Source organism: Caretta caretta, chromosome 3 (assembly GCF_965140235.1).
Source record: "Caretta caretta isolate rCarCar2 chromosome 3, rCarCar1.hap1, whole genome shotgun sequence".
Classification (NCBI taxonomy): domain Eukaryota; kingdom Metazoa; phylum Chordata; order Testudines; family Cheloniidae; genus Caretta; species Caretta caretta.
In genome coordinates this window covers 139,259,648-139,286,648 of record NC_134208.1, presented here as the reverse complement: position 1 = coordinate 139,286,648, position 27,001 = coordinate 139,259,648, and the positions used below count along the sequence as shown (strand labels likewise).

Genomic DNA, 27,001 nt, shown 5'->3' with positions numbered 1-27,001 from the left:
ACACCATCCTAACCACTATGGATGTAGAAACCCTCTACACCAACATTCCACACAAAGATGGACTACAAGCCATCAGGAACAGTATCCCCGATAATGTCACGGCAAACCTGGTAGCTGAACTTTGTGACTTTGTCCTCACCCATAACAATTTCACATTTAGGGACAATATATACCTTCAAATCAGCGGCACTGCTATGGGTACCCGCATGGCCCCACAGTATGCCAACATTTTTATGGCTGACTTAGAACAACTCTTCCTCAGCTCTCGTCCCCTAATGCCCCTACTCTACTTGCGCTACATTGATGACATCTTCATCATCTAGACCCATGGAAAAGAAGCCCTTGAGGAATTCCACCATGATTTCAACAATTTCCATCCTACCATCAACCTCAGCCTGGACCAGTCCACACAAAAGATCCACTTCCTGGACACTATGGTGCTAATAAGCGATGGTCACATAAACACCACCATATACCAGAAACCTACCGACTGCTATGCCTACCTACATGCCTCCAGCTTTCATCCAGACCACACCACACGATCCATTGTCTACAGCCAAGCTCTTCGATACAACCGCATTTGCTCCAACCCCTCAGACAGAGACAAACACCTACAAGATCTCTATCAAGCATTCTTACAACTACAATACCCACCTGCTGAAGTGAAGAAACAGATTGACAGAGCCAGAAGAGTACCCAGAAGTCACCTACTACAGGACAGGCCCAGCAAAGAAAATAACAGAATGCCACTAGCCATCACCTTCAGCCCCCAACTAAAACCTCTCCAATGCATCATCAAAGATCTACAACCTATCCTGAAGGATGACCCATCACTCTCACAGATCTTGGGAGACAGGCAAGTCCTTTCTTACAGACAGCCCCCCAACCTGAAGCAAATACTCACCAGCAACCACACACCACACAACAGAACCACTAACCCAGGAACCTATCCTTGCAACAAAGCCCATTGCCAACTGTGTCCACATATCTATTCAGGGGACACCATCATAGGGCCTCATCACACCAGCCACACTCTCCTGCTGGTAATAGCTCACCTTACCTGATCACTCTCATTACAGTGTGTATGGTAAACACCCATTGTTTCATGTTCTCTATGTATATAAATCTCCCCACTGTATTGTCCACTGAATGCATCCGATGAAGTGAGCTGTAGCTCACGAAAGCTTATGCTCAAATAAATGTGTTAGACTCTAAGGTACCACAAGTACTCCTTTTCTTTTTGCGGATACAGACTAACATGGCTGCTCCTCTGAAACCTGTCATTTTTCTTTACACTTTTTCTTACAAGGCTATTTAAGGGTACTTAGCACTTTCAACTTCTGTGTTTCATGCATAATAAAGTCTTACAGGAACTTTCCAATTTTAACTGCCCTAAACAAAATATGTTGTTTGCAAATGTAAATTCTATGGCCCCAAGGAATCCCTCAGAGGCATAGACAGGGACCAAAAGAATAGGAGACCCATATTTTGCAGTGCAGAACATATTGTCAGTATGTTGTTCAGTATATTGAATATTGCATGGTAAATACTTAGTATCCCTGTTACAAATTTTCTATAGTAGTTAAAGGGAAAAATATAAGTAAAAATGCCCACAGAACTTTCACTTTCAGTAAGTACAAACATGCAAGAAAAATAGTAGTAGCAATGGATCCCTGAAAAAAAAAAACAGGAGTACTTGTGGCACCTTAGAGACTGACACATTTATTAGAGCATAAGCTTTCGTGGGCTACAGCTCACTTCATCAGATGCACAGAATGGAACATATAGTAAGAAGAGGTATATATACATACAGATAAGTTGGAAGTTGCCATGCAAACTGTGAGAGGCTAATTAGTTAAGATGAGCTATTATCATCTTATCTAATTAGCCTCTCACAGTTTGTATGGCAACTTCCAACTTATCTGTATGTATATATACCTCTTCTTACTATATGTTCCATTCTATGCATCCGATGAAGTGGGCTGTAGCCCACGAAAGCTTATGCTCTAATAAATTTGTTAGTCTCTAAGGTGCCACAAGGACTTCTGTTCTTTTTGCGGATACAGACTAACACGGCTGCTACTCTGAAAAATGGATCCCTGCACATCCTTGAAGGTAAAGAGAAACTCTAATTTAGAATAAAGATGTCCCCAGATAAAATCCCTGGAACTTTGGAGGAAATAGATTTGATATACCAAACCAGTTTTACAAATTGCCCAAGTCTATATAACAGGTTGGACCAATACCCCAGGTCCAAACAGCCCTAAATTATAAGGTATTTCAGATCCAGAGCTGGATCCCAGTTCTGTACATTGATCCCATTTTTAATCTAAAGCAGGGATCGGCAACCTTTGGTACGCGACCCATCAGGGAAATCTGCTGACGGGCCGGGACGGTTTGTTTACCTGCAGCATCCGCAGGTTCGGCCAATCGCAGCTCCCACTGGCCGCGGTTGGCCATTCCAGGCCAATGGGGGCTGTGGTAAGCGGCAGCCAGCACATCCCTCAGCCCATGCCGCTTCCCGCAGCCCCCATTGGCCTGGAATGGCCAACCACGGCCAGTGGGAGCTGCGATTGGCCGAACCTGCGGATGCTGCAGGTAAACAAACCATCCCAGCCCGTCAGCAGATTTCCCTGATGGGCCGCGTGCCAGTGGTTGCCGATCCCTGATCTAAAGTATCACTTTGTAATTAGAGTATAGTGTTGTTACATGGTAAAGTCCTGAATCTGAAGGAAGACTGGATTTGGAGATGTCATCAGCACAATTTGATTGCATTAGTGAAAGGTCCCAGGCATTAGTCATTTATCAAGCACCTGGCACACATTTGGGAACTGTACAAATAATAATTCATCATGGCCGTGTACCTCTCAATTTCCTGTTCCTTCTCTTCTGTGCCAACCACCTCCACCCACTATAATAGCTGCCCTACTGTGTCATCCCTAATACGTGCTACATGCAAATATATAGAGAGAGAGTTAGACATAAAATCCTATGTTATCATGTAATAGGGTCTTTTCTCAGAATTCTTTATTTCATTTTGCAACGTTGTGTTTCAATGCATGGCATATTTACAGGACTGTTGAACAGTGATGTAAGGCTTGTGAAAACACAGAGGTAGCTAACTTCTTGAATACATAATACAAAAATATATATGATGATGTTTGTATAAGATAAGCACTCTTTAAAAACAAATGTCTTTCTTTCCATACTTTTTCATAGTCTGTCTATGGATTACAAAATGACATTCGAAGTCATAGTCCTACCCACACACCAGTACCAGAAACTAAGCCACCTACAGAAGACGAATTACACCAAGAGGTTTGAAAACAATTATAATAAACTTCTAAAATTAGAATAAAAAGTTACCATAACTGTCAAGTATATTTCTTTAACATTTAAATTAGATCAATTAAATGGTTAGAGGAAACAAAGTTTGAGAGTATATTTCTTCTCATCTCAGTACATGGAGATTTATGCATATAACTTTCATTAATGGTAATGGGAGTAGCACTAAATTTTTTTAGTCTTTATTAACAGTGTAAGGCTTTACCAATAATCCAGTTAGTGTGTTCTTTTTTAAATTAAATGCATTAGCCTTTCTTCAGTAACCAGGTCACTCATTCTCTCTTCCAACACTCCACTATACGGTTTGAGAGCATAGTTGTATCTCAGTGTATGTAGATTTACTCACATATTGCCATTAAAGTTTCATAAATCTTTCCCAGAGCAATAGAAGTGGTAAAAGGTGAGTGGGAACAATTAATGGGTTTCTCTGTAAAAATTAAAATACTAATTAGATTTATATTGATGAACCTTTAGGAAAAAATGTTATACTTGTCCATTTTTAGCTATGTATAATGTCTTGTATTTATAGAGTTCCATCTATTTTAAAAATATTATGATAATATGTCATTATAGCTCAGATACACTTCTCTGTGACTTAGAAAAAATTAAATCTACATTGTAGTCCTAATAAAAAGTTCTAAAAATAAAACCAAGCAAGACATTACTCATGCCACTTTTTGCCTTCACTTTTTCAGATAAAATATTGGCAAATACAGTTAGACAGACATCGGTTAAAAATGTCAAAAGTTGCAGAGAGGTACGTATATTGTCACATTTTCTATTTTTGAAATGGTCTAAGAAGTATCTAGAAAATATCTGTGAGGAGGAGACAAGGGAGTTGGGATGTTTATTCAACTTGACTGAAGACAGTTTACTTTATGTGAGCAATGAAGGCATGTCTATTTTCTGATTCGCTAATATGGTATGATTTAATGCCATTTCTCTCAGTTCAGTGAAACAGAAAAAAAGTGCTGAATTTAGAAGAAAGCTGTGGCCTGATCATGTAACTGCTTTGTACACTAAGCTCCCTGACATTGCCTACCCTAGGAAAATCTGTTTTTTAGGACCAGTGTGGAGAAAAGGCTACAAAATTCCTAATGTAGATGTAACCTACTGGTTATTGTATGTTGCATATGTTTATCTGTACCCTATGTACAGAGGCTGTGTCTGTTACAGCTCTACAGTATAGAGCCTGGCTCTTTAGCTTCATTAGAGCATCTCTTATTTTCAGCTACGGAAGCCCCTAGTTCAGCCCCTGGTATTGGCCAAATTGGTGGCCATCTCACAAACTCCTGTTGAAGTCATCGGGTACCACCGCTGGTGTTGATGATTTTTTGTGGGCCTGAAAGACATTTTTGCACCAGGACATTGTACTAAGTTCATTCCCGAGAAATTTTTAAAAAAATGACCCCTGTTTCATTCTCTCCCCCCGGCACCACCACCATCATTAACTGACTCTTATCCTGCATGTTCTTACCCCACCCTGAATTAATATGACTGAACAACCCAGTTTTTATAAACAAATAGGGCAACTATATCTCCCAGAAAGCCAGAATTATCCTTATTTTCAGAACTGGTGCCTGTTTTAGAGAAACCAGAGTTTGCCCTGTTTTTTTGTAATTTTTCCAACCCCCTGTAGTCTGGCCACCCGAATGAGCCATTGCACTGCAGAGTTGGTGAATCAGGCTGTAGGCTGAGTGACAGCACCTATGCAGCTCAGGGACCTATCCCCAGATCTGTTGTACAATAATGTTGCCACTTTGCCTCAATTAAGCCTCCCAGTGAGCTTCCCTTCCAGTTCAGCCCTCCCCGACTCAGAGTCAGATCTACTTAATTAGTTTTTTTATTTCAGCTTCTCTCTGTTGCCTTATTTCAATCTCTTTGCACTTCAGTTGCCTCATCTATAAAATGAGGCTGAAACCTGATTCATGGGGTGCATGTTAGACTTTATTAATTAATCCATTTGGAATTCTTCAGTGAAATTCCATGCAGAAATGTTTAGAAGTATTAATAAAGCTTGCCGTTTATTTTATTTCAGCCCTTGATAAAATAGGAAGCAGTATCCCACCACCACCAGAGTTTACTTTTGAAAAACAGGTTTCTGATCATAAAGCTCGTTAACATGACAATGTTTGATGGTTTTGTTTTTTTTAGTCTGTTAGCTTACACAGAGCAGTATGTGGAATATGATCCATTTCTTGTGCCACCTGACCCCTCTAACCCTTGGCTATCAGATGACACTACATTCTGGGAACTAGAGGTCTGGTATGTTATTTCTTCCTTCTTTTCCGATTAATAATGTATGTAGCAATAATTTCTGTCTTTGTTTGAAATGTGCAGATTTCCACCATACATTCTGCAGCACAGTACTGAGGCAGATAGGAAATGAGATTACCATGCATACCAATTTGCTCTTGGTCTTTTCAGCTGTACAGTTTCCTGTTATTTTGAATGGATTCATATACCTGCATGAAAAACTGCAGGGTCCACAATGGCCAATATACAGGGTTCCACTGGGAAGGGGGATGAAAAGGGGAGCCCCATATGTGTGTGTGTGTATGTGTGTATACACATACACGTGCACTCCTATGCTACATTGATTAAGCACTGACAGTGTGCTTGGCACCGACCATTAAATCTCTGTATAACAACACCATACAAGCACAAGTGACTTGGAAGGTGAGAAACCTGTAGCTGAACTTTAGGAGTTCCCATCATTACTTGCATATACAACACTACCACGTGCTAGCTCAGTCTGTGACTACTTTTTTTCTTGCCCCCAGCAAAGAGCCAGGGCAACAGAGGGTAAAGCGATGGGGCTTTGGCATGGATGAAGCATTGAAGGACACAGTGGGGAGAGAGCAGTTTCTCAAGTTCCTGGAGTCAGAGTTCAGCTCTGAAAATTTAAGGTGAAGCGGAAGAGTTGTTATCTTTTAACAACAGCTAAGAAATGTTTTGTGTGTCTGTTGCCATTCTTTTATATTTATTTTCTCCCTTATAGATATAGTCCCATTTCTGCTCCTTAAGGGTCCAAACCTACGAGGTATCGCAGGCCCTCATTTTCCGATGGCTTTGGGTGTTCATGGTGCTCAGGCCAACACCAACAAAGATGTAAATAGTCTGTATCCCTAAACACACTATTTTGGTCATGCCCAGTTTCTAGAGAGATCCTTTTTCAAATCATCATATTACATGTCTCAGAAACACTGACCAACCACAGGGCATTTGGTATCTTTTAATATATACAGCATTATAAGGACAGTAAACTTACAGTGGGAAATTTTCAAATGCAACTAAGGGATTTAGGAGCAAAAATCCCATGGATGTTTGCTCCTAAATGTCTTAGCTGCTTTTGAAAATCTCCCCCACAGTGGTTAAAAAGAACAATAAAATGCTCTTAACTCTTAGTGTAAGGTTAAACATGGTATGACTGATGTGACTTGCTCCTGTCATGCAAGTTTTTTAAAAGCTTGTAAATCCCCAAGAAACTTCTCTTCAAAAATGACATAATAAAGGTGCTGTGTATGTGTAGGACAACTTGTCAAATCTAAAATTTTCTAGTTTAAAACAAGATCTCTTTAAGCAATGAACAGAAAAGGCCTATTTCACAGTATAGAATTATAGCCAAACCACTGGCAAAAGCCATTTTTGGTTGTTGCTGTGCCAATGAAGCTGTATTAAAACCATATGCATGTGAGAAGAACTTAACAATGAATATTAATTTTTGCTTTTCTATGACCAAAAAAAGTGAATTTTGTTTCTCAAAGGTATGTACATCAAAACCTCATCCCCATACTAAGTTCTTGTGCTTTCACCCACACATCACTTTTCATTGCCCAGCTGTGACTCCCTTAAAAATGGGATTCACCAGACACCTAAGCATTATGGAGAGAGAGCCTGGTCTAGTGTAAAAGCCCTATTTTGAAAGATGCCAAGCACCCTCAGTTTCTAGAGATGAGAGTATATAGCACTGAAGTTATTCCAAATTTACACCAGAGTAACTGGGAGCAGATTATGCCATGCTATTGGGCATTGTTTTACCATACTGTATTTAACATATTCACAGTTTGGCGATCTGCAACATTAAATTTGGATTTAATGTGTTAATACAGGAAAACCCTTATCTAGACAAGTTATGGAACAATTTTGGATCAGATATATACATGAAATATTCTGGACCCTATCCTTTTCTCAGCTGTTGTTTTGCATTGATTTCAAAGGGAATAAGATCTGGGTCAATGGGTGTTTGCTAAATAACATGTTACTTGTAGGTGGCAATTTCTGAATTAAAAAAGCTAAGCGATAATTAAAGGGCAAACCTTTTATCAGCCTGGTACAAAGGAATGGGAAGGGTTTTTTTTTATTTATTTAAAAAATGTCCCAGTAAGGCAGCTGTTCAAACATGAACCTGTTCGACCTAGCATATGCTATGTTTTCTACACTTTTCTATAACTATTTTGTCTTGCTGCCAACCAGACTGTTACCACATAATCCCAGGCTCTTTCCTCTAATCCTATTTACAGTCACAGGCAAACTGCAAGTGACTGATCCAGCAAAATACCCTAGAGGATTTTGTTTGGAGCTAATTTCTCAATGTGCCGTCTACCATTATATCTATCTATCTAGGTTCCTATATTGGCGTAATAAAGCATAATATCTGAGCGGTGATGGGTGCCAAATAAAAAGCTATGCCTGTGATATGTTAGAGAGCACTCATTTTAAAGTCTCATATGTATGAGACTCAAAATGCCACCGATTGCAGTGATATAAATAACATCTATTTCTGACATAGTAATTCCATGCACAATGAGGCAAAAAGTACCTGTTGATGCACAATGGCACACCTAAAAGTGTCAGCATCTTTCCAAATGCCATCACAACTCAGTTTTGATTTCTTTAAATTTAAGAGCACCTATCTGCTTACACAGCTATTAACCACATAGCAATAGAATTTGTAGTTTGGGGGATTTGACAGCATCTTTCTAATACTGTGCAAAGGGGATTTGCTTCCATCAACAGCTCCTCAGCTTAGGAACATGACTAACATAACTTCACATCCATGTTTATTAGGTGTCATCCCATTGCAGATTTGACCATGACTGAATTTAAAACAAGTGTCATCAAAACTAGAGGAGTAGCAAACAGATGGGACTATAGTAGCAAGCTGTGAAATGTCCTGTAGAAAATACAGCATCAGGCTTCAGGCAGTAAGGAAACATTCACTCCTAATCAATGTAAAGCCCTGTGCCCATGTCAATGGAAGAAATGGAGGAGATATAAAAAGAGACTGTAATCAAGGAGCCACACCAATTACATGAAACCGTGTTTATTTTCATGGTTATATCATTAATACTCTCAATATGACTGTTTTCATGCTCTTGAGTTGAGAAGTGTGGAATCAGGATTGGTACTGGGAGTGAAAATGGTCCACACTAGATTCTTTCTGAAGGAGTGCAACCCAATGTGAAGAAATTTGAAGCAGGGGACTGAAACTGAGAGGAAGGATAGTTCAGTGGCTAGGATGCTAGCCTGGGATGTAGGTTCAACAGAGGTAGGTTCAGTTTCCTGCTTAGACACGTACTGTGTGACTCAGGCAAGTTAATTAGTGTCTCTGTGCTTTGGTTCCCTATTTGTAAAATGGGAGCAATATTACGTCCCTACCTCATGGGGGTGTGAAGATAAATAATTAAAGACTGTGAGGTACTCAGCTACTACTGTAATGGGGTGGGGAAGCCATGTCAGCACCATAAATTGATAAATTATAATACTGTACTTCTTGGGTAAAGAGGCAGTTCAGCTGGATGAGAGACATCCCTAGTCAATGTAACTACTGGTTGATCCCCCTTGCTCTTCATTCAGCTAATATTTCTTGGAAAAAGGCTGCTCAGGGGTGTTAGTACTGTAGCTTCAGTACAGGACATGGGATTCTGAGTGGAACATTTAACTCAGAAGGCTCACAGAACTGCTCCTCCATGCATCAAGTGGATACTATTACACCCTGCTTAGTAATCATCTACTGAGAGCAAGTCCTTTTGGAAGCACTGCTTTATGCTTGGTTCACTGGGAAGCCAAATATTACAGTAACACAAGAGATGAGAGTATCATTTTTGCAAAGTTCCTAGCTCCTGTTAGGAAGCAAAGAACTATATTTTAAAGGTTTCAGAATAGCAGCCATGTTAGTCTGTATCCGCAAAAAGAACAGGAGTACTTGTGGCACCTTAGAGACTAACAAATTTATTAGAGCATAAGCTTTCGTGGGCTACAGCCCACTTCATCGGATGCATAAAATGGAACATATAGTAAGAAGATATATATATACATACAGAGAAGGTGGAAGTTGCCATACAAACTGTGAGAGGCTAATTAGTTAAGATGAGCTATTATCAGCAGGAGAAAAAAAAACTTCTGTAGTGATAATCAAAATGGCCCATTTAGACAGTTGACAAGAAGGTATGAGGATACTTAACGTAAGGAAATAGATTCAAAATGTGTAATGACCCAGACACTCCCAGTCTCTATTCAAACCCAAGTTAATGGTATCTAGTTTGCATATTAATTCAAGCTCAGCAGTTTCTCGTTGGAGTCTGTTTTTGAAGCTTTTCTGTTGCAAAATTACCACCCTTAAATCTTTTACTGAGTGGCCAGAGAGGTTGAAGCGTTCTCCTACCGGTTTTTGAATGTTATGATTCCTGATGTCAGATTTGTGTCCATTTCTTCTTTTGCATAGAGACTGTCCGGTTTGGCCAATGTTCATGGCAGAGAGGCATTGCTGGCACATAATGCTGTATATCACATTGGTAGATGTGCAGGTGAACGAGCCCTTGATGGCATGGCTAATGTGATTAGGTCCTATGATGGTGTCACTTGAATAAATATGTGGATAGAGTTGGCATCGGACTTTGTTGCAAGGATAGGTTCCTGGTTAGAGTTTTTGTTGTTGTGTGGTATGTGGTTGCTGGAGAGTATTTGCTTCAGGTTGGGGGGCTGTCTGTAAGTTTTAGTGTGATCCAGTACTGCCTAGATCAGTTGGTTGTCCAGGCACTGTGGGATATTCAAAGGAGCTCATGGGATTGAGGCACTTCGTTCCCATTGAAATATGAGAGTTAGACACCTAACTTCCTTAGTCTCCCTTGAAAATGCCAGCCTCTCTCCTTATGTGATCCTTGCCATGTCTATGTATCACTGAGGTCTCTGAACAGTGAGTATTTATATGTTGTCTGCCTATTAGTTTCCAGGTGGAGGTTGTTATTGATTTCAAACTATAAAGACCTAAATGGTTTTGAGTCTTGCCTAGATGACAGACCATCTTTCTCCCTATGTGATACTGCAGCAGCTGTGTGCTCAACAGAGGTACTTGTGCTAAAAACAGTCCAAAGGGTTAAAAAGGAAGGAAAAGTGGCAGGGCATCTACTGAAATGTGCCCTTCTCCTTGATCAGATAGACCTTGGATTTGTTAACTTCTTAAGATGCTGGAAAGCTCGAGGGAGAGAAGAGTTCTGGGTGCTTGGTAGTGTGTATATATGGGGGGGGGGAAGCGGGGGTTAGAGAGTGGTCAGATATGGGGTTAGCATGCTGGACAAATATTCTAGTTTCAGCAAGCCAGTGTGCACTGGAATTTTGTGTGGGGTTTATTTTTGTAATCACACACCGTACTTGTTGTAAAAATGTCTAGCACCAGGGATAGACGCTTCAGATTCATCCTTTCAATAAATAAGTCAAATAATTGTATACAGCTCAGTGGTGTGAAACACAGACTATATCAGCCTTATGTCTGAATGGTCATACTTTTGTTTACTTTATCTGAAAGAATATATGCACATATTGTAGTTTAATTATACCACAATAAAATGATTTGATTGGTGGAAGAGGGAATGATACAGGAGATAGGCATATTGGTTTTGATTGATTTTTTTCCCTTTAGACCTCACCTTGTTTTTCTTGTTTTTCTTGTTGCTATTTATTATTAATCATTGTTGTAGATTATTTTAAAATGTTTTTATGTATTTAAATATATTTATCTGAAATGCCAGTGGGACACTAGTTCTGCAGTTAACAGACAATGGAGAATAGTTACTGGCCTTTGTTGAAAGGTATAACAGGCAGAGCTTGTAGCAACCTACAGTTAAGATTGCCTAACACTTTCTATTAACTCCTGTTTTCAGTTGCTAATAAAGGTGTCAAACTTTAATCTCTCTGACTGAAAATTTTCCATGCTTGCTCTCTGCCTCAGAATGAATTTTTGGAATATTTCAGCAAAAGGGAGAATAAGGCTAAGGATTAATAGGTAGTTTGGCCAATGTTAACATTTTTTCCAACCATTCCCTTGAAGAGCTTTAGCGCCTCCTTGTTTTGGAGCAAGACTTGGTATTTGGAAAAGGGGTGAGCCTAGGTGCCAGAGATAGGGTTTTTTCTGTCCCCATGACAGAGTTACAAAGGTGCACGTGCTCAGTGGAGCTTGTTAGGCGCTTGCTGCTAAAACCTCCAAATGTTCCACCCAGCTCCATAAAGCTACCTACATGCCAACTCCACTATGTTGCAGTCCTACAGAGCTCCCCACATGATAGGCACAAAGCTAAAGCTCCAGATATAGGAATGCTCCAGTAGCTTTGGCCCATGGGTGGTTGTATTGCATTGGGAGTGAGGAAGAGTGAGCCTGTGAGTTCTAGTTAGGGTTCTTCCATTAGCTGGTGTTAATTCTATGTATGTCACTTCCCAGGCAGTCTTAATTTGTCCCCTTATGTGTATGCATGATGATGGTATTTAATTGCATGTTTACATACTACTTGTTCTACAGAACCCTTGCTTTATCCAGTGCACTGGAGAGACCGTGATTGAGAAAGAGGGCTGTAAGAAAAGAAAGGATGTTCTCTTGTGTTTAAGGCAGTGCACAGGGACCCTGCAGCTCTGTGTTCCAACCCTGGCTCTGCTATTGATTTCCTGTGTGATAGCTGGCAAAATGACTGTGCACACACAAGGCGGTGGCCTTAATGCTTGGCTCTTCTGTGGGAAGAGGGCATACATTTGGTTTTGAAAGCTCAGTAAGCAGATTAAAATGTGTGTCTGCAGTGAAGTAATCTCCCTAGACAGCATCTCAGCGCATTTTTTTTTTTTCCATTTTAAAAGAGGTTTCTACAATTACAGTCTCACGGTTTCTGTTGGGTTTTTGGAATACTAATGTTAGACATGTAAAATAAAAATTAACCTACCAGTGAGGAGTTTGTGCTCACCTTGATAAAGATGGGTCTGGATTGCCTTTCTTTTCCATGCTAGAAGCTACATGTTCCTCCAAAGTAGTTCAGTTTATCTCCCGCCTATTTTTCCATCACCGTCTGTACCACAGCGTAAAGGCAATGGTTTACCTGCAAAATAGCATCCTGGGTTTATTTGTGGGGCTCCCAGAAATATTGGTGATGGCAAGAAGGAATAAACCAGATCACTGTCCTAGGATAGATCCTAATGGATGTCTGGGTCAGACTAACTGAAAATGGCTGTGGTTACAAAGAACATCTTCCCTCTTTCATTTCTCTGCTCTTTACCTACCTTCTGTACACATGAATAATCAGCCAATCCCAGTAGGTGCACTGAAGTGGGCCTTGCACTGCAGGACATACCCTCTGAAATGTAAATATCTAAAGCAGTTTAAAACAACAAAGCAGGTTACCCAAACTCGACAGAATTATTTACTGGGTCAGCTGAATTAGTCTGTGTGCTGTGCAGTTGTTAAGCTCGTGTAAGAAGAACACTGTTCTAGGTGCATTGCTTTCAAAATTACAGACCAAATACAGTAAGACTATCAGATTTTGGTGGTTCAGTGGTTAGGGCACTAACCTAGGACTTCAGAGATTTGGGTTTTAAGCGCCTGTTCTGACACAGACTCCCTGTGTGATCTTGGGCAAATCACTGAGCACCAGATCCTCAAAGCAATTTAGGTACCTAAATACCTTGTTTCAGAGTAGCAGCCGCGTTAGTCTGTATCCGCAAAAAGAAAAGGAGGACTTGTGGCACCTTAGAGACTAACAAATTTATTTGAGCATAAGCTTTCGTGAACTACAGCTCACTTCATCGAATATTCGATGAAGTGAGCTGTAGCTCACGAAAGCTTATGCTCAAATAAATTAAATATCTTTTGAGGATCTAGGCCTTAGTCTTCCTATACCTCAGTTCCCCATCTGTAAAATGGGGATAATAGCACTCCCTTCCATCATAGGGGTGCTGTGAAGATAAATACAGTAAAAGATTGTGAGGCACTCAGATATTACACTAATGGAGGCCATATAGGTACCTAAAATAGATATCTCAAAAGATAGAGGCTGGTATTAGGCAGTTGAAAGTCAAGTTGAAGGAAAGCCATAACAAACTAAGCCGCTGAATGAGGTTATCAAGTGCCCTTTTAGGCTTCTGACCAGACAAAAAGGAGAGGTGAGACAGAACAGGTGACTGGGGAAGGGACCTATCTTTATCTCACTCCCCTGCTACAAAGAAGTACTGGGCTCATGTGACCACCCTGCCTACCATTTCTCAGAGTTAAGCCAGTTGAATAGGGGGACTGTGAGAGACTAATTGCTTCCAAGCAGGTAAACTGTCTGAAGTGAAAGAACTGTTTCATAAGGTGATGTTCTGTTTATTTGCTTTGCTTTACTGTGTTTATGCAGCAGCCTTACTAGACCTGTAAGTATGCAGTGTTATTTCTGACTTCTTGGGAGACCTGGGTAAAACACAATAGTTCCTCAACACAGTGAAAACATGCCTTGGTCTTGCACTGTAGTCAGGACAATACCACGTTTTAACCATATTCCCAAATCATGTTCTCATCATGTGAAGTCCAAGCCAGAGCACAGTCAATATCAACTGAGTTCCAGCTTCTCTATGTTATTAGACCAACCATGTTGACATCACATTGGAAGACTATATTGCATCTGGCTCCTCCAAGATGGCAGAAACCACATAGTAGTGTCCTTGGGTCCTGTCTTCTCTGAGAATAAAACTGTGCAAGTTAACTACACCATGTTTAAGTCTAGTTTTTCTAGCAGGATTCCCAGAAAAGGGATCTTATATGTTAACTGTGTTGTACAGTCTGTGGACAACCAAATAGTGATTATAATACAGTGATCAAGGTAATCATGCTAGTATCCTAATAGTAATAACTGTATAATTGTGATTCCAGGTAGCACAGTTCTGATCACATTTGGTCAAGGCCTTTTTAGTGATATTTTATGGCGGGAAAAAAACATACCATGGTCCCACACATAACCTTACATGGCCTCCTGAAATGTGTGTGCTCTGTATAGCAAGATTGGCTAGATTGGGCACTACTATTTACAGTTGCTCAAAATACCAGGTCAAGGGACAGACAATGAAATTGAAAGGGGGCAAATTTAAAGCTGATAAAAGGAAATACATTTTCAGATGATATGCAATTAGCGTGCACAGTTCACAGCCACAAAATACAGCTGAGGCTTAGCAGGATTCAAAAGAAGATTAGACCTTTATATGGATAGCAAGAGGTCTGGCCTAGTGAATAGGGAGGAAGCAGTAGATGTGATGTATCTTGATTTTAGTAAGGCTTTTGACACAATCCCACATGACATTCTCACAAGCAAATTAGGGAAATGTGGTCTAGATGAAATTACTATAAGGTGGGCGCAAAACTGGTTGAAAGGCCATACTCAAAGACTTGTCATCAAAAATTTGCTGTCAAACTGGGAGGGCTATCTAGTGGGGTCCCACAATGGTCTGTCCTGGGTCCAGTACCATTCCATATTTTCATTAATGACTTGAAAAACGGAGTGAAGTGTATGCTTATAAAATTTTCAGATGACACCAAGCTGGGAGAGGTTGCAAGCACTTCGGAGGACAGGGTTAAAATTCAAAAGAACCTTGACAAATTGGAGAATCGGTCTGTAATCAACAAGATGAAATTCAGTTAAGACAAGTGCAAAGTACTACCCTTAGGAAGGAAAACTCAAATGCACAACTACAAAATGGGTAATAACTGGCTTGTTAGTAGTACTGCTGAAAAGGATCTTGGGATTATAGTGGATCACAAATTGAATATGAGCCAACAACCTAATGTAGCTGTGAAAAAGGCTAGTATGCTAGGGTGTATTGACAGGAGTGTCGTAGGTAAGACATAGGAGATAACTATCTCTCTCTAATCAGCAGCCTCAGCTCGAGTACTATGTCCAATTCTAGGTGCCACACTTTAAGAAACATATGGGAAAATTGGAATGAGTCCAGAGGAAAGCAACAAACATGATAAAGGGTTTAAAAACCCTGACCTATCAAAAAAAGGTTTAAAAAACTGGGCATAATTAGTCTTAAGAAAGAAGACTGGGGGGACCTGATAACAGTCTTCAAATATGTTAAGGACTGCTATAAAGAGGACGGTGATCAATTGTTCTCCATGTCCACTGAAGGTAGGACAACAAGTAATGGGCTTAGTCTGTAGCAAGGGCAATTAAATTTAGATAGTCGGAAAAACTTTCTAACCATCAGGATAGTTAAGCTCTGAAATAGGCTTCCAAGGCAGTTTCTGGAATCCCCATTACTGGTTGGACAAAAACCTCTCAGGGTGGTCTAGGTATATTTGGTTCTGCCTCAGCACAGGTGTCTTGAGGTCCCTTCTAACCCTACATCTCTATGATTCTATAAATCTTCATTCTTCAAGGCAACCTCTGTCTGATGGGGGTTAGGCAGAAATTTCCCTGTGAGCAGATTACCCTGTAGGATTTCTTGCACCTTCCAGTGAAGCAGCTGATACTGGCCACTGTTTAATATAAGATACTGGACTAGATAGACCACTGGTCTGAGCCAGTATGGCAATTCCTATACAGAAGCTATATAATCCTAACACAAAATTCATGGCTATCACTTTGCTCATTGTTGTGTATTGTTTCTGTGATGTCTGTAAAGCAGTTTTTATGTCATTAAAAACTATACTAATGAGAAAAGGCCATGAGAGGCTGATTAAACCAGAACCTAGGAAAGAAATTAACCTTAGAATTCAAGTTGCCATATTTTACCATAGGTTCTGGTTAGCAGTTGAAGATTTGAAGAAGAGACCTAATCGTGAAGTACCTGCTCGAGTCCAGGAAATCTGGCAGGAGTTTCTTGCTCCAGGAGCTCCCAGTGCCATCAATCTTGATTCCAAAAGTTATGACAAAACCACACAGAATGTGAAGGACCCAGGAAGATACACATTTGAAGATGCTCAGGTCAGTACATGATCTTCATCCAGGCACTTCTGAGGTATAGCACCAGCCACTTGGATGCACACTCTTACAAACACACATATTTGGTAAATATAATATAGTGTTCACTTTTCTAAAAATATCAGTATCAATGCAGTATGGGGGAAACTCATTCCTTTGATTAAGACCTATGCATTGCTAAAGTGTCATATGAGCCACAATTTTGATGACTGTAGTGGTGCAAAGGCTTCAAGCTGGCCCTCTGCAGATGTGCGAATTTGCCCTGCTAGCAGGGGGTGTAGTGCAATATAGGTACAGTGAAACTAATTCTCTTCAGGTACCAGTTTTCTTAATCCTTTTGCTCGGTTGCATTAAAAAATGCTACAGAAAATCAAATGAATTTCTGCCTCTCAGGATCTGCTCTTGAAGGACTTTTCTTAATCAAAATGAGGAATCTGTTTTCCTCTGGATGCATGTTCATAACTCTCATTAGCGTTTATAGGAGGCAAAAGTTTATTCCAAGGAAAGACTGTTTATCCCACAGGAGAAATAAATACAAAGACTTGTACTGAGGTTATTTCTGAATCCTGACCTATGTACAAGTGAACCTTATAAATCTCATTGTAAAAGTAATATCCACAGAACAGCATGGTAGGCTTCTAGGAACTGTTCTTCAAGGAGTGATATTCTACGAATGAAGGACAGTTTGAGTATGACTTCCTAAGGTTTTTTTAATAAAGAAATATGGTACCATACACATAGCAAACAGATAACTCCAATCCGAGTGGCCTTTGTTTTAGATTGAGAATAGCAAAGCACAAAACAGCAAAATTTCCACGAGAGAGCACACAATATATGTCTCCTCTGTAATAGTCTGCATTAAACTAAACACACAATGGTTGTCTGCCTCCACTGAACCCTTAGAGATTTAATGGTACAGTACACAGAAAACAAAGACATAAATTACATAGTTAAATACTTCAGAAGCTCTGGAAGCAAAGCTATGTTTAAACTGCAATTGCTAAAGAAGAGCAAGCTTCCTTGCCATTATCCTAGTTTTGAAAATGGGTATGAAAGTTCAACACTCCTTTATTTTCTTTCTAGAGTTTTTCCATTTGTGTATGGTCTGAAGTATGCAGTCTCTATGCAAAGGGGCTTTTTCCCATCAGAACTCCTTCCTTTGATCCAGTTCAGCATAATTTAAGTCTGGCAGTGAACACTTCTCACTCAGAGCAAGCAGGATAGGACCCACCTGTGCTGCCTTGAACATTATGATCTTTACCCACGGTGCTTAAGTGGCAAAGACTTTTTCAGTAGAGGACCCCTTCTTTTGGAATTTGCTGCTTGTGATGGTCTGCCAGGTTTTGAGTTGAAGAGCCTCTAGGGCATCAAACAAATAACTTTATTTTTGTTTAAAATACAGCTCTACTCTGTAAGTGACTCACTATAAAAATGGCATCATGGGGTTCCATATTTGTCTCTTGTAGAGTCCAAATCTAATGTGTTCAATTTACAAGTAAAAAAATGTTTTTTCTAACTCCAGCTTTGCCAGCTTAACCTGGAATCTGAGAAGCAACCTGGGTTCATTAGTTCTTGTGCATTACTACCAGTAATAAGCTCTGCAGGTTAAGTTATTCTCCGTGACACTTCTGCGTGGCTGCTGTTTGCAATGGTGTTTGCAAAGATTTAATTGGCTGAATATTGTTAACCAATTCTGTTGATACTGTGGATGAAGGAACAGAATCATCTTTGTTCTCTCTTAGCTGCATTAGCTGTGCTTACAAAAATCAAATGGTGTAAAGACTCACTAAAGGGGCCAGATCTGACTCTGAATGCATGAAGGTAGCATGTTGGGTCAGAAGATACTATTCTTTACATGATCGCTTTTCAGAGATTATAAATGCATTAGATTATCAAAACTGAAAGAACTTTGAAAATTTGATCGACTTCTACCCTACATTTTGTCCCCTTTTTGTTTACTTCCTCCATTCACTCAGCTTGCACTGTATAAAGTGTTAGGGGTTTCATTTTCAGGTTCATTCACTAGGTCAGTGTTGTTGTGCCAGCATTTCCCCTATACTGCAAGAGAGAGTTTAAGTTATTTTATAAACTGGTTTCATTGAATGTTTACAAATCTATATTTCTATTCATATTGAGTTTTTTAAACCCTCCCACCCCAGCTGTATAAAAACAAATACAGACTCATGGACTTAGACTACTTTACATTTTAGCCCTTCAGTTTTTAGGGCATTCTTTGAATTTGATTTCTGAGCATTCTCTCTCTCTGTAGCAGAGGCCGCTCAACACAATCTGTTGCCCTAGGCACACTTTAGTATGCTGTCCCCTGCGCCACTCAGGTTTGGCCCAGTCTCCCCTCTGTCATAACAGATGGGCGACCAGGCCAAATCTACTACCCTGGGCAACTGCCCAGAAATCTGCAGCCCTTGGAAGCTGCCTAGCATACCTATAGCTAGAGTGGCCTCTGTTCTGTAGATATTTGTAAATTCTTCAGGGCATGACTTCACATGCATCTGAACGGTACCTGGGGTATGATCGTGTGACCCAGTTCATGGGGCATGATCTTGACTGGGATCTCAGGACACTACTATATATAAATATTACCAGATAACTACATTAAACTGGATTTATGTCTGAGTACATATCAGTAATTTTCAGATAAACATATTACAGGGATATTGTAATTATCTGAAAACCAGATCCAGGAAATAGTTAAGGTTCAATTTAAAATAAATCCAAACATGTTATGGTATGGAAATGGACAGTTAAGGCATCCAAACAACTTTAACGCTGCCCTATAGTGAAGTGATGCAGTTACAATCAGTGCATAATAGTGTTTGCAGTCCCAGATTAGATTAAATTTAAAGACACATTTGACTCTGCACCCCTCATGGTATCACTACAGAGTAGAGTTTAACAGAATGGCTAATTTAACCCTAAATACAATGTCTTCAAGTGTAGCCCATGGATTAAATTTTAGTAAATTTATCTATAATGGAAGTTTTGAAGAGTCTATTTAGCTGATGTACTTGTAAATTCTCAGAAAATTCATTCGAATACAGAAGGAGTGCTGTAATTTAAAGGGAAGGTACACTGTATTCTTCACACATGACAAAGTGGTGGATTCTACTTTAAGTACAAAAGTCAATTCAGCCTTAACTTTAGAACTGCAGCGAGTGCTCTTTCCATAAAAAATATACGAATAATAATCTCTAGTATCTCTACTATCTCTCGATAATGGCATTAAATATTCTGTTATGCATCTTTTTGATCTTAGTCCACTGCATCTTGTTTTCAGAACATTAATTCAAAATGTCAATTTTTTAAATTTTATGTCTTTTCTCTTTAGGAGCACATTTACAAACTGATGAAAAGTGATTCCTATCCTCGTTTTATACGATCCAGTGCCTACCAGGAGCTGCTACAGGCCAAGAAAAAGGTATTAGTCCATCTTGTCTTTTTGTTGCCACTGTGCTCAGTGGTGGTGATGTTTGCTACAATACGTGGATTTCTCTCCCCTGTGCAAGTGCTGCTGGATATCTGGTAGGTAACCAGGTTGGCTTATTTAGAGTGTCACATACATACAGTAGTTTGATAAATGGATCCTGCACGTGTGTATGTTTTAATAAGTTAAATTAGCCCAAAACCTATTTTTATTTTTACATCTCACATTGTAGCACTCTTTCTGTTACCAAGCAATTTAAACTGAAAAGTAGTTTACAAGTACGTTAAATAAAACAAAATGCCTGCAGTATAGTCTTGCAAATTTGCAAATATAATGATTCTCCTTTTCTTTATTTTTATTTAAAAAACCTACTAATTTGTTTAAAATTGATCTCACTGGTATGAATAACTTCTGATTTCATTTTTTTAAAAGTATCCTAGGATTTCGCTTTCTCTCCCTGTTATTAGATGTCTAGTTTTTATGAGGTTAGGAATCTGATATGAATGTAAGATCGTGTTATACTCAGGCAAACAAAAAATCTTACCATGATACATGACCCTTGCTTTTTAAGGTTCAGATTATGCAATGAGCTCGGCACAGACAAACCCTCACTGTGTGGAGCATCTTACATGATAGGGGGTCAAAGTGCTGAATGCAAGGAAATTCCAAAACATTTTCCGATGCAAAAGTCTATAATGAAATTGTTGTTTGTTATTAGTGGGTCTGATTCTGCAACCACCACAAATTCTGAAATCCTATTGCAATCAGTTGGGAACACTGTTTGCAAAATCACGCCCATTATCCTATGTAGAAGTAGTAGTAAGCTAGTTATGATCTTGATAATACTAAACTGTGCATAAAATGAAAACCTAAAAATTATATGGAAGTACTGTATGGTTTTTTTCAAATGTTAGTTTCTGAACATCCAATATGGAGAAATGTTGAAAGTTCCAGAGAGCTGCTACTGTGTATGCGAAGTCCTTAAGTTTTGCAAATCTCAGTTCATTGACACAAGAAATGCTCTTCATTATTTTTTTTATTTTCAGTTTTTCTTTTTAATCAAACCAGTTTGATCCACCTGAGAAATGTTTTTTTAATCAAATATTATAACTGCTTTGCCTGTCCATTGTTATATAACAGGCATTCATTAGCAGCTTCATACCTACTTTTGCTTCTTGATTTGTACATGAGCTTTGTTTTGCAGTCCATTGTTTCATCATCCTTCTTTTCTGCTCTATTTGTTTCTTGCTCTTCTTCTTTTTTCTCCCCTTTTCTTTTCTTTTTCCTTTTTTTATTTCCCCCTTTTTTAAATTTAAGTTGGAAAACACACTGGATCGTCGAACATCTTTTGAGAAATTCACACGCAATGTGGTAAGTTTGTTACCTTGGCAAACTAATAAGCCTGATCGATGAAATACCTTTCTCCCCACCACCACCCTAATCCCTCACCTTTACTCCTGTATGACAGCAGATAAAGTTTTGCATTCATGCAAGTTTACAACTTTACATAGAAATGGCAGCTTTGTACTAGGCTTTCATTACAGTTCTCCCCCAGCTCTCTCTCCTTTTACTGACTAACCTCAGAGAAAACCAGGTTGTTATTGTTGCCATAAATGGAGGAAAGGACCTGTGAGAGCCATACTGTCTGCATTAAGGAACATGAAATACACCCTAGAAAATGGAGTTAATTCACTCTTCATTTTTTTATTAAACTAAAGGAACATCTGGAAACCTGCTTCATGCTGTTACTTTTCCTAGTGCATCATAAGAACAGACATACAGGGTCCATCTAGCCCAGCATCCAGTCTTCCGACAGTGGCCAGTGCCAGACACTTCAGGGGGAATGAACAGAACAGGGCAATTATCAGAAGATCCATCCCCTGTTGTCCAGTCCTAGCTTCTGGGAATCAGAGGTTTAGGGACATGTGGAGAAATAAGTTGTGTCCTTGACCTTCCTGGCTAATAGCCATGGATGGATCTATCCTCTAATTCTTTTTTGAACCCAGTTATAATTTTGGTCTTCACAACAGCCCCTGGCAATGAGTTCCACAGGTTGACTTCACGTTGTGTGAAGATGTACTTCCTTACGTTTGTTTTAAACCTGCTGCCTATTAATTTCATTGGGTGACCCCTGGTTCTTGTGTTATATAAAGGGGTAAATAACACTTCACTCTTCACTTTCTCCACACCATTCATGATTTTATAGATGTCTGTCATACACACACACACCCCTTAGTCATCTTTTTTCTAAGCAGAACAGTGCCACTCTTTTTAATCTCTCCCCATATGGAAGCTGTTCCATCCCCCTACTGATTTTTGTTGCCCTTCTCTGTATCTTTCCAATACTAATATAACTTTTTTTGAGATGGGGTGACCAGAACTGCACACAGTATTCAAGGTGTGGTCGCACCATGGCTTTATATAGTGGCATTAAGATGGCCTCCCCAAATACTATGTTTGATGTATTTTTTAATACATTGGATTCCTTTCCTTTTGCTATTCCTATTTTGTCCTAGATGGGGTCTGGCCAATTTTATAATGGGGCATGGAAAGGGGTGGGAAATAACCTGTAACAAATGTCCCCAACTTCTCTCAAGCCTAATAATGCTTCTCAGGTTCAAAGGTGCCTTGTGAGCAGTTGATGCTTATGATGCACTAGGGATTTCTTTGAATGTCATTTCAGTGACACAGTACAAGCAGCCAAAATTCCTGCCTACATGCTTCAATTCTGCTCTGTTCCTTATTCACTGAAAAGTAAGAATTTATTTTTGAAAGATGTTCCAGCAAGGTAAAAATGGAGGTTGGTGGATTTCCTATCCACATTTTCCCACCACCAGCTATGAGTTCCACTGATGTCCTCACTTACTGGATTATTTTTATTTGTGCCAGTCTTTGGTTTTTTTTTGACATTGTACAAGTTCAAACTAAAGCATTCAACACATTTATTTTTGTAGGGCAGAAACATCCCTATTTTTCCATGCCATAAAAACTGTACACCAACACTGAGGGCGAGCACTAACCTGTTATGAAAAGAGGTAGAAAGATCTTGGATTATACTCAAGTTTGTCTGCATTGTCTGTTGAATTGTGCAGTTCACGCTGCTGTGTGTGTTTGTTGTGGCTTTTGCTGTGACAATCAGTTAATGGAGCTGTGTGTGTTGAAATGAAAAGTATAAAGAGCTTCAGCAAAGATCATGGTTTTTGTTTTTAGTTTCTAAGGGAGGAGGGGCAGTTCTCATAAACGGCCTCCTGTATAATGAGTTCTTAACTCCTTAAAATAAATTTATTTTATGCTAAACATAAAAGAAACAAGTGAACTGAAAGAACAAAGTTCTATGAGGCTGTGGGGGTATCTCACATGCTAAAAGAAAACAATATATTTTTTGATGTTTCATTATAGATAAAGGTTTCCTGTAATACATATTGGGTATCTTATTTTGTAAATTCAGAAATTAATTTGGATTCAATGGGACAAAGCCACTGAAAGTCCAGGTAAAAGTTGTTAGCTAAAACTCATTAAAAATAAATAAATAGCTATGAAACAAACAAAAAGTTTGAAACAAAAACCCCTATTTTTTGCATGGTGGTGTTGCCACAGCATGTTTCACTGTGATTTATGTATTGTCTAAAGAGATTGTTCTATAAAACAATTTTATAATATAACACTCATACTTTCTTTCACTGAGATGTTTAATTGGAGTTCATGTCTTATATAATCAAGGCTGTACTAGTAAAGAAAACATGGGAACAATTACAACATACTGTGACTTTTGAGAGCTAAACTTTTCCCAATCAACAAGTGGCAACCTACAATAACTGGGATAACTATGGGAGTTTTGAACCAAAGGTGGCCCAGAGCAGATGAAATTATTTCAGTCTGACTAGTGCTGTTGAGAAGAAAATTTAGCTGTCACTGCTAATATATAATAAAATAATAATATATAATATAATATGTAATGTCCTATATATAGATAAAACCCAGATAAAATATGAACCAGAATGTTAAATTTAATGCACAGTAAATTGTTGAAGAATGTTACCCAAAGTAAATTTTAACTTTTCTGCAATGTATTCATTCTCACTCTAAATGTATCTCCACTTTTCCTCCACTCCCTTTAATAACTTTTGTCTTTCGAACTTTGTCACCCTGTACCCCAGAACAAGGTAGATGCCACAGAATGATTTGGGAAATTTGCATTAAGTAATAACAATTCTGCGATAGGGTAAGAACAATAAAAAATGGTGGAGCATAAAAGAAAGAATGTAAGGGGAAGAGAGTCTGGGCAGGGGAAAGATTTTGGGGTGAATATAGCACTAAAGGAGAGCAAGTGAGGAAAGAATGGGTGAAATAACGGAGTAGTTGGCTAGAATTTAAGAGGGTGACAAAGTCTTCCCAACTATATGTTTAGCATTTTGCCTTGATATATAGGTATTTGGTCCTTTTTTTTTTTTTTTTTTTTTTTTGTGCTGGCTTGTTACTGGGGAGTGGGAATAAAGTATCAGTACTCTTCTTATTTCTCCCACCACTACCAGGATGTAAGAAGGTTCCGGATAGGCCCATTTCTGCAAGGTGCTGAAAATCTCCTGTGTGGTGCCGAAACCCTCAACTCCCATTGTAAACAGCAGACTCTTGGCAACTCCCAGAATTGGCCCTCAAATGAGAGCTATGTATTTGCGACATGATTCTATCGTCTGTGATATCTCTTTTTTACTCAGAAAAACTCAACTTAGCAACACTTTTACGGGAGGTCCTGCTCTTATCAGCTGTGTCTACTGCCATAAAAAGGGCCAACTATTCAAACACAGGCACTTCAGTTGCCACTGTGTAGTACACATGCGCACACACTGAGCAGTAACAGCACAGACATATCTGGACTTGTTGCTTGCCAATGGGAGTACTTGTGCACTCAGTTGCTCACCAGCTGCCCATATTCATATGTACAATGTCCTGTTTGTGTATGCACATGGATAGTTTGCATGCCCAGCAAAGGCATCTCTTTGAAAATTTAGCCATAAAAAGTTCTAGGCATAGTCCCATCACCCAGAACATCAGTGATCGTGACTGGACTGGAAACCAGGAGGACTTCCCCATAAAGACTCGGTTGGGGACAATTCTGATGTCCTCACTCTCAGTGACTTTTGTGGTAGTTTTGCTTGAGATAAAGACTGAGGGCTAGATTGATTCACAAGGGGGACTTAGGTGCTGTGAATACCCAGGGTGTCTAAATGTTAGGCTTAGGCACCTATGCCCCTTTTGAAACTAGTCCCAGGTGCCTGATTCTGCCATCTTTACTCAAGGTGAGTAGTACCCTTCTCTTCAAGCAGGTTCAGTGACTTCAATGAATTGATCTCAATGTAACTGCTTCAGTAGCAAGGTGCAACTCAGTGTGAGTAAGGCAGGTAGAGTGAAAAGTGGACTTCTGGATTTTGCAAACCAGCACCCCGTCAGTTTACAAATTGATATAATTGTATAACAATACCCTGGCTAGATTGTTTGTGGGGCTGTACCCCAGAACTCTGAAGCTAAAAGCATGGCCCTCTAACAACTTAGAGAACCATAGAGGGGGGGAGAGAGACTCACTCTGGGTTACACTTGCCTGCAAAAGCATTTGCTAAATCAGAAAGTTCTCTTGAGACTTTCCCTTCATTACACAATATAGTTATTTCTGTAATAGAATGATTCATTTTTCTGGCCGTGTGACACAGTGAAAAAAAATTAAAGGACAGAAAAGCTAAATTCAATTTTGTATTTCTTGGAGACTGGAAAAAAAATCTTTCTAGAAAGCTCTCAGTAATTCAGTTCATTTTGTGAAAATCCTAAATGTACTACATGCTATCAAATATTGATGAGCTATAGATATCTGCATGTTTATATTGCCACATAAACTTCATAGCTGCAAAATTATAACCCTCCTGGTATTCTCTACTATAAACCAATATCAATCAATGATGCCATAAAGGTGTGCACTATATAGACACAATAATAGCATGGTGAAAAGATTTCTATATAAATGTAGCATTTATTACTGATCACAATACGTTTTACGAGTATATAGAAATGAATAGCAAAAAGGCAAAATTCTTCTCTTTATTTTGCTTTTGTATACTCAGAACTCCCAAATAACTCTGCAGAAATACATTGCAGCACACCGAAAATGAAGTGACATGTAGATGTTCAGTTGAGGCATGTGCACTGATTTGGAATAGTAGCTACAGGCAAGATTATCACAAATCTTTCTCAGCCATGCATGCCTTTGTATCCCCCTGTGGAGCTGCTCAGATTATGATGTGACCACTGTGGGAAAAGCAGGTTTTATTTGCCTGATACCCCTATTCTAGTCCCGTGGGCAGGCAGGGTGGTGGAGAGGAATCAGAGAGTGGGGGAACCCTTGGCTCTTCCCACCTCCACTTGCCTGCCCAGCAGCTGGGAGAGAGCCTCCCAGCCCAAGTAAACAGACTCCTGCTCACAGCGTTTGAGCTAGAGATCTAAAAATAGCAATGAGGCCGCAGGCCCCGCACCATTCTCAGAAGCGGCCAGCACCACGTCGCTGGGGCCCCGGGGGCCGGGGGCGCAGAGTGCTTCATGCATTGCCCTTGCCTCCAGGCACCACCTCCCCAGCTCACATTGGCCGGGAACAGGGAACCGCGGCCAATGGGAGCTTCAGGGGAGGTCACCTAGAGGCGTGGCAAGGGCAGTGTGCAGAGCCCTCCCCCAGGGGCCACGCAGGGACGTGATTCCGGCCACTTCCCGGCACAGCGTGGGGCCAGGGCAGGCAGGCAGGCAGGGAGCCTGCCCTGGCCCCGGTGCGTGCCGCTGCCACCCTGGAGCTGCTTTAGGTAAGCGGCGCCAGGCCGGAGCCCGAACGCCTCCTGCACCCCCCCCCCAATTCCCTGCCTGCACCTCGCAGCCTTCCTGCACCCCAACCCACTGCCCTGAGCTCCCTCCCACACTCCACACCCTTCCTGCATCCCAATCCCCTTTCCTGAGCTCCCTCATACACCTC

At 39.9% G+C, this 27,001-nt stretch overlaps 1 protein-coding gene across 10 annotated transcripts in view; it reads left to right on the top strand.

Annotated features, from left to right (window-relative positions):
- The window catches only part of RGS7 (regulator of G protein signaling 7), a 421,085-nt gene that overhangs the window by 384,501 nt on the left and 9,583 nt on the right, over positions 1–27,001 (top strand). For 4 of the 10 annotated variants that reach the window (XM_075126939.1, XM_075126940.1, XM_075126941.1 and 1 more), the window contains 6 exons: positions 3,220–3,318; positions 4,041–4,102; positions 5,500–5,610; positions 6,129–6,254; positions 16,373–16,559; positions 19,903–19,992. In XM_075126939.1, the coding sequence (XP_074983040.1) occupies positions 3,220–3,318; positions 4,041–4,102; positions 5,500–5,610; positions 6,129–6,254; positions 16,373–16,559; positions 19,903–19,992 (675 nt within the window). Of the gene's footprint in view, positions 1–3,219; positions 3,319–4,040; positions 4,103–5,499; positions 5,611–6,128; positions 6,255–16,372; positions 16,560–19,902; positions 19,993–21,315; positions 21,370–22,952; positions 23,034–24,530; positions 24,554–27,001 lie in introns of those variants that run through there. The other 6 variants (XM_048843757.2, XM_048843756.2, XM_048843758.2 and 3 more) reach the window with 5 other exon arrangements.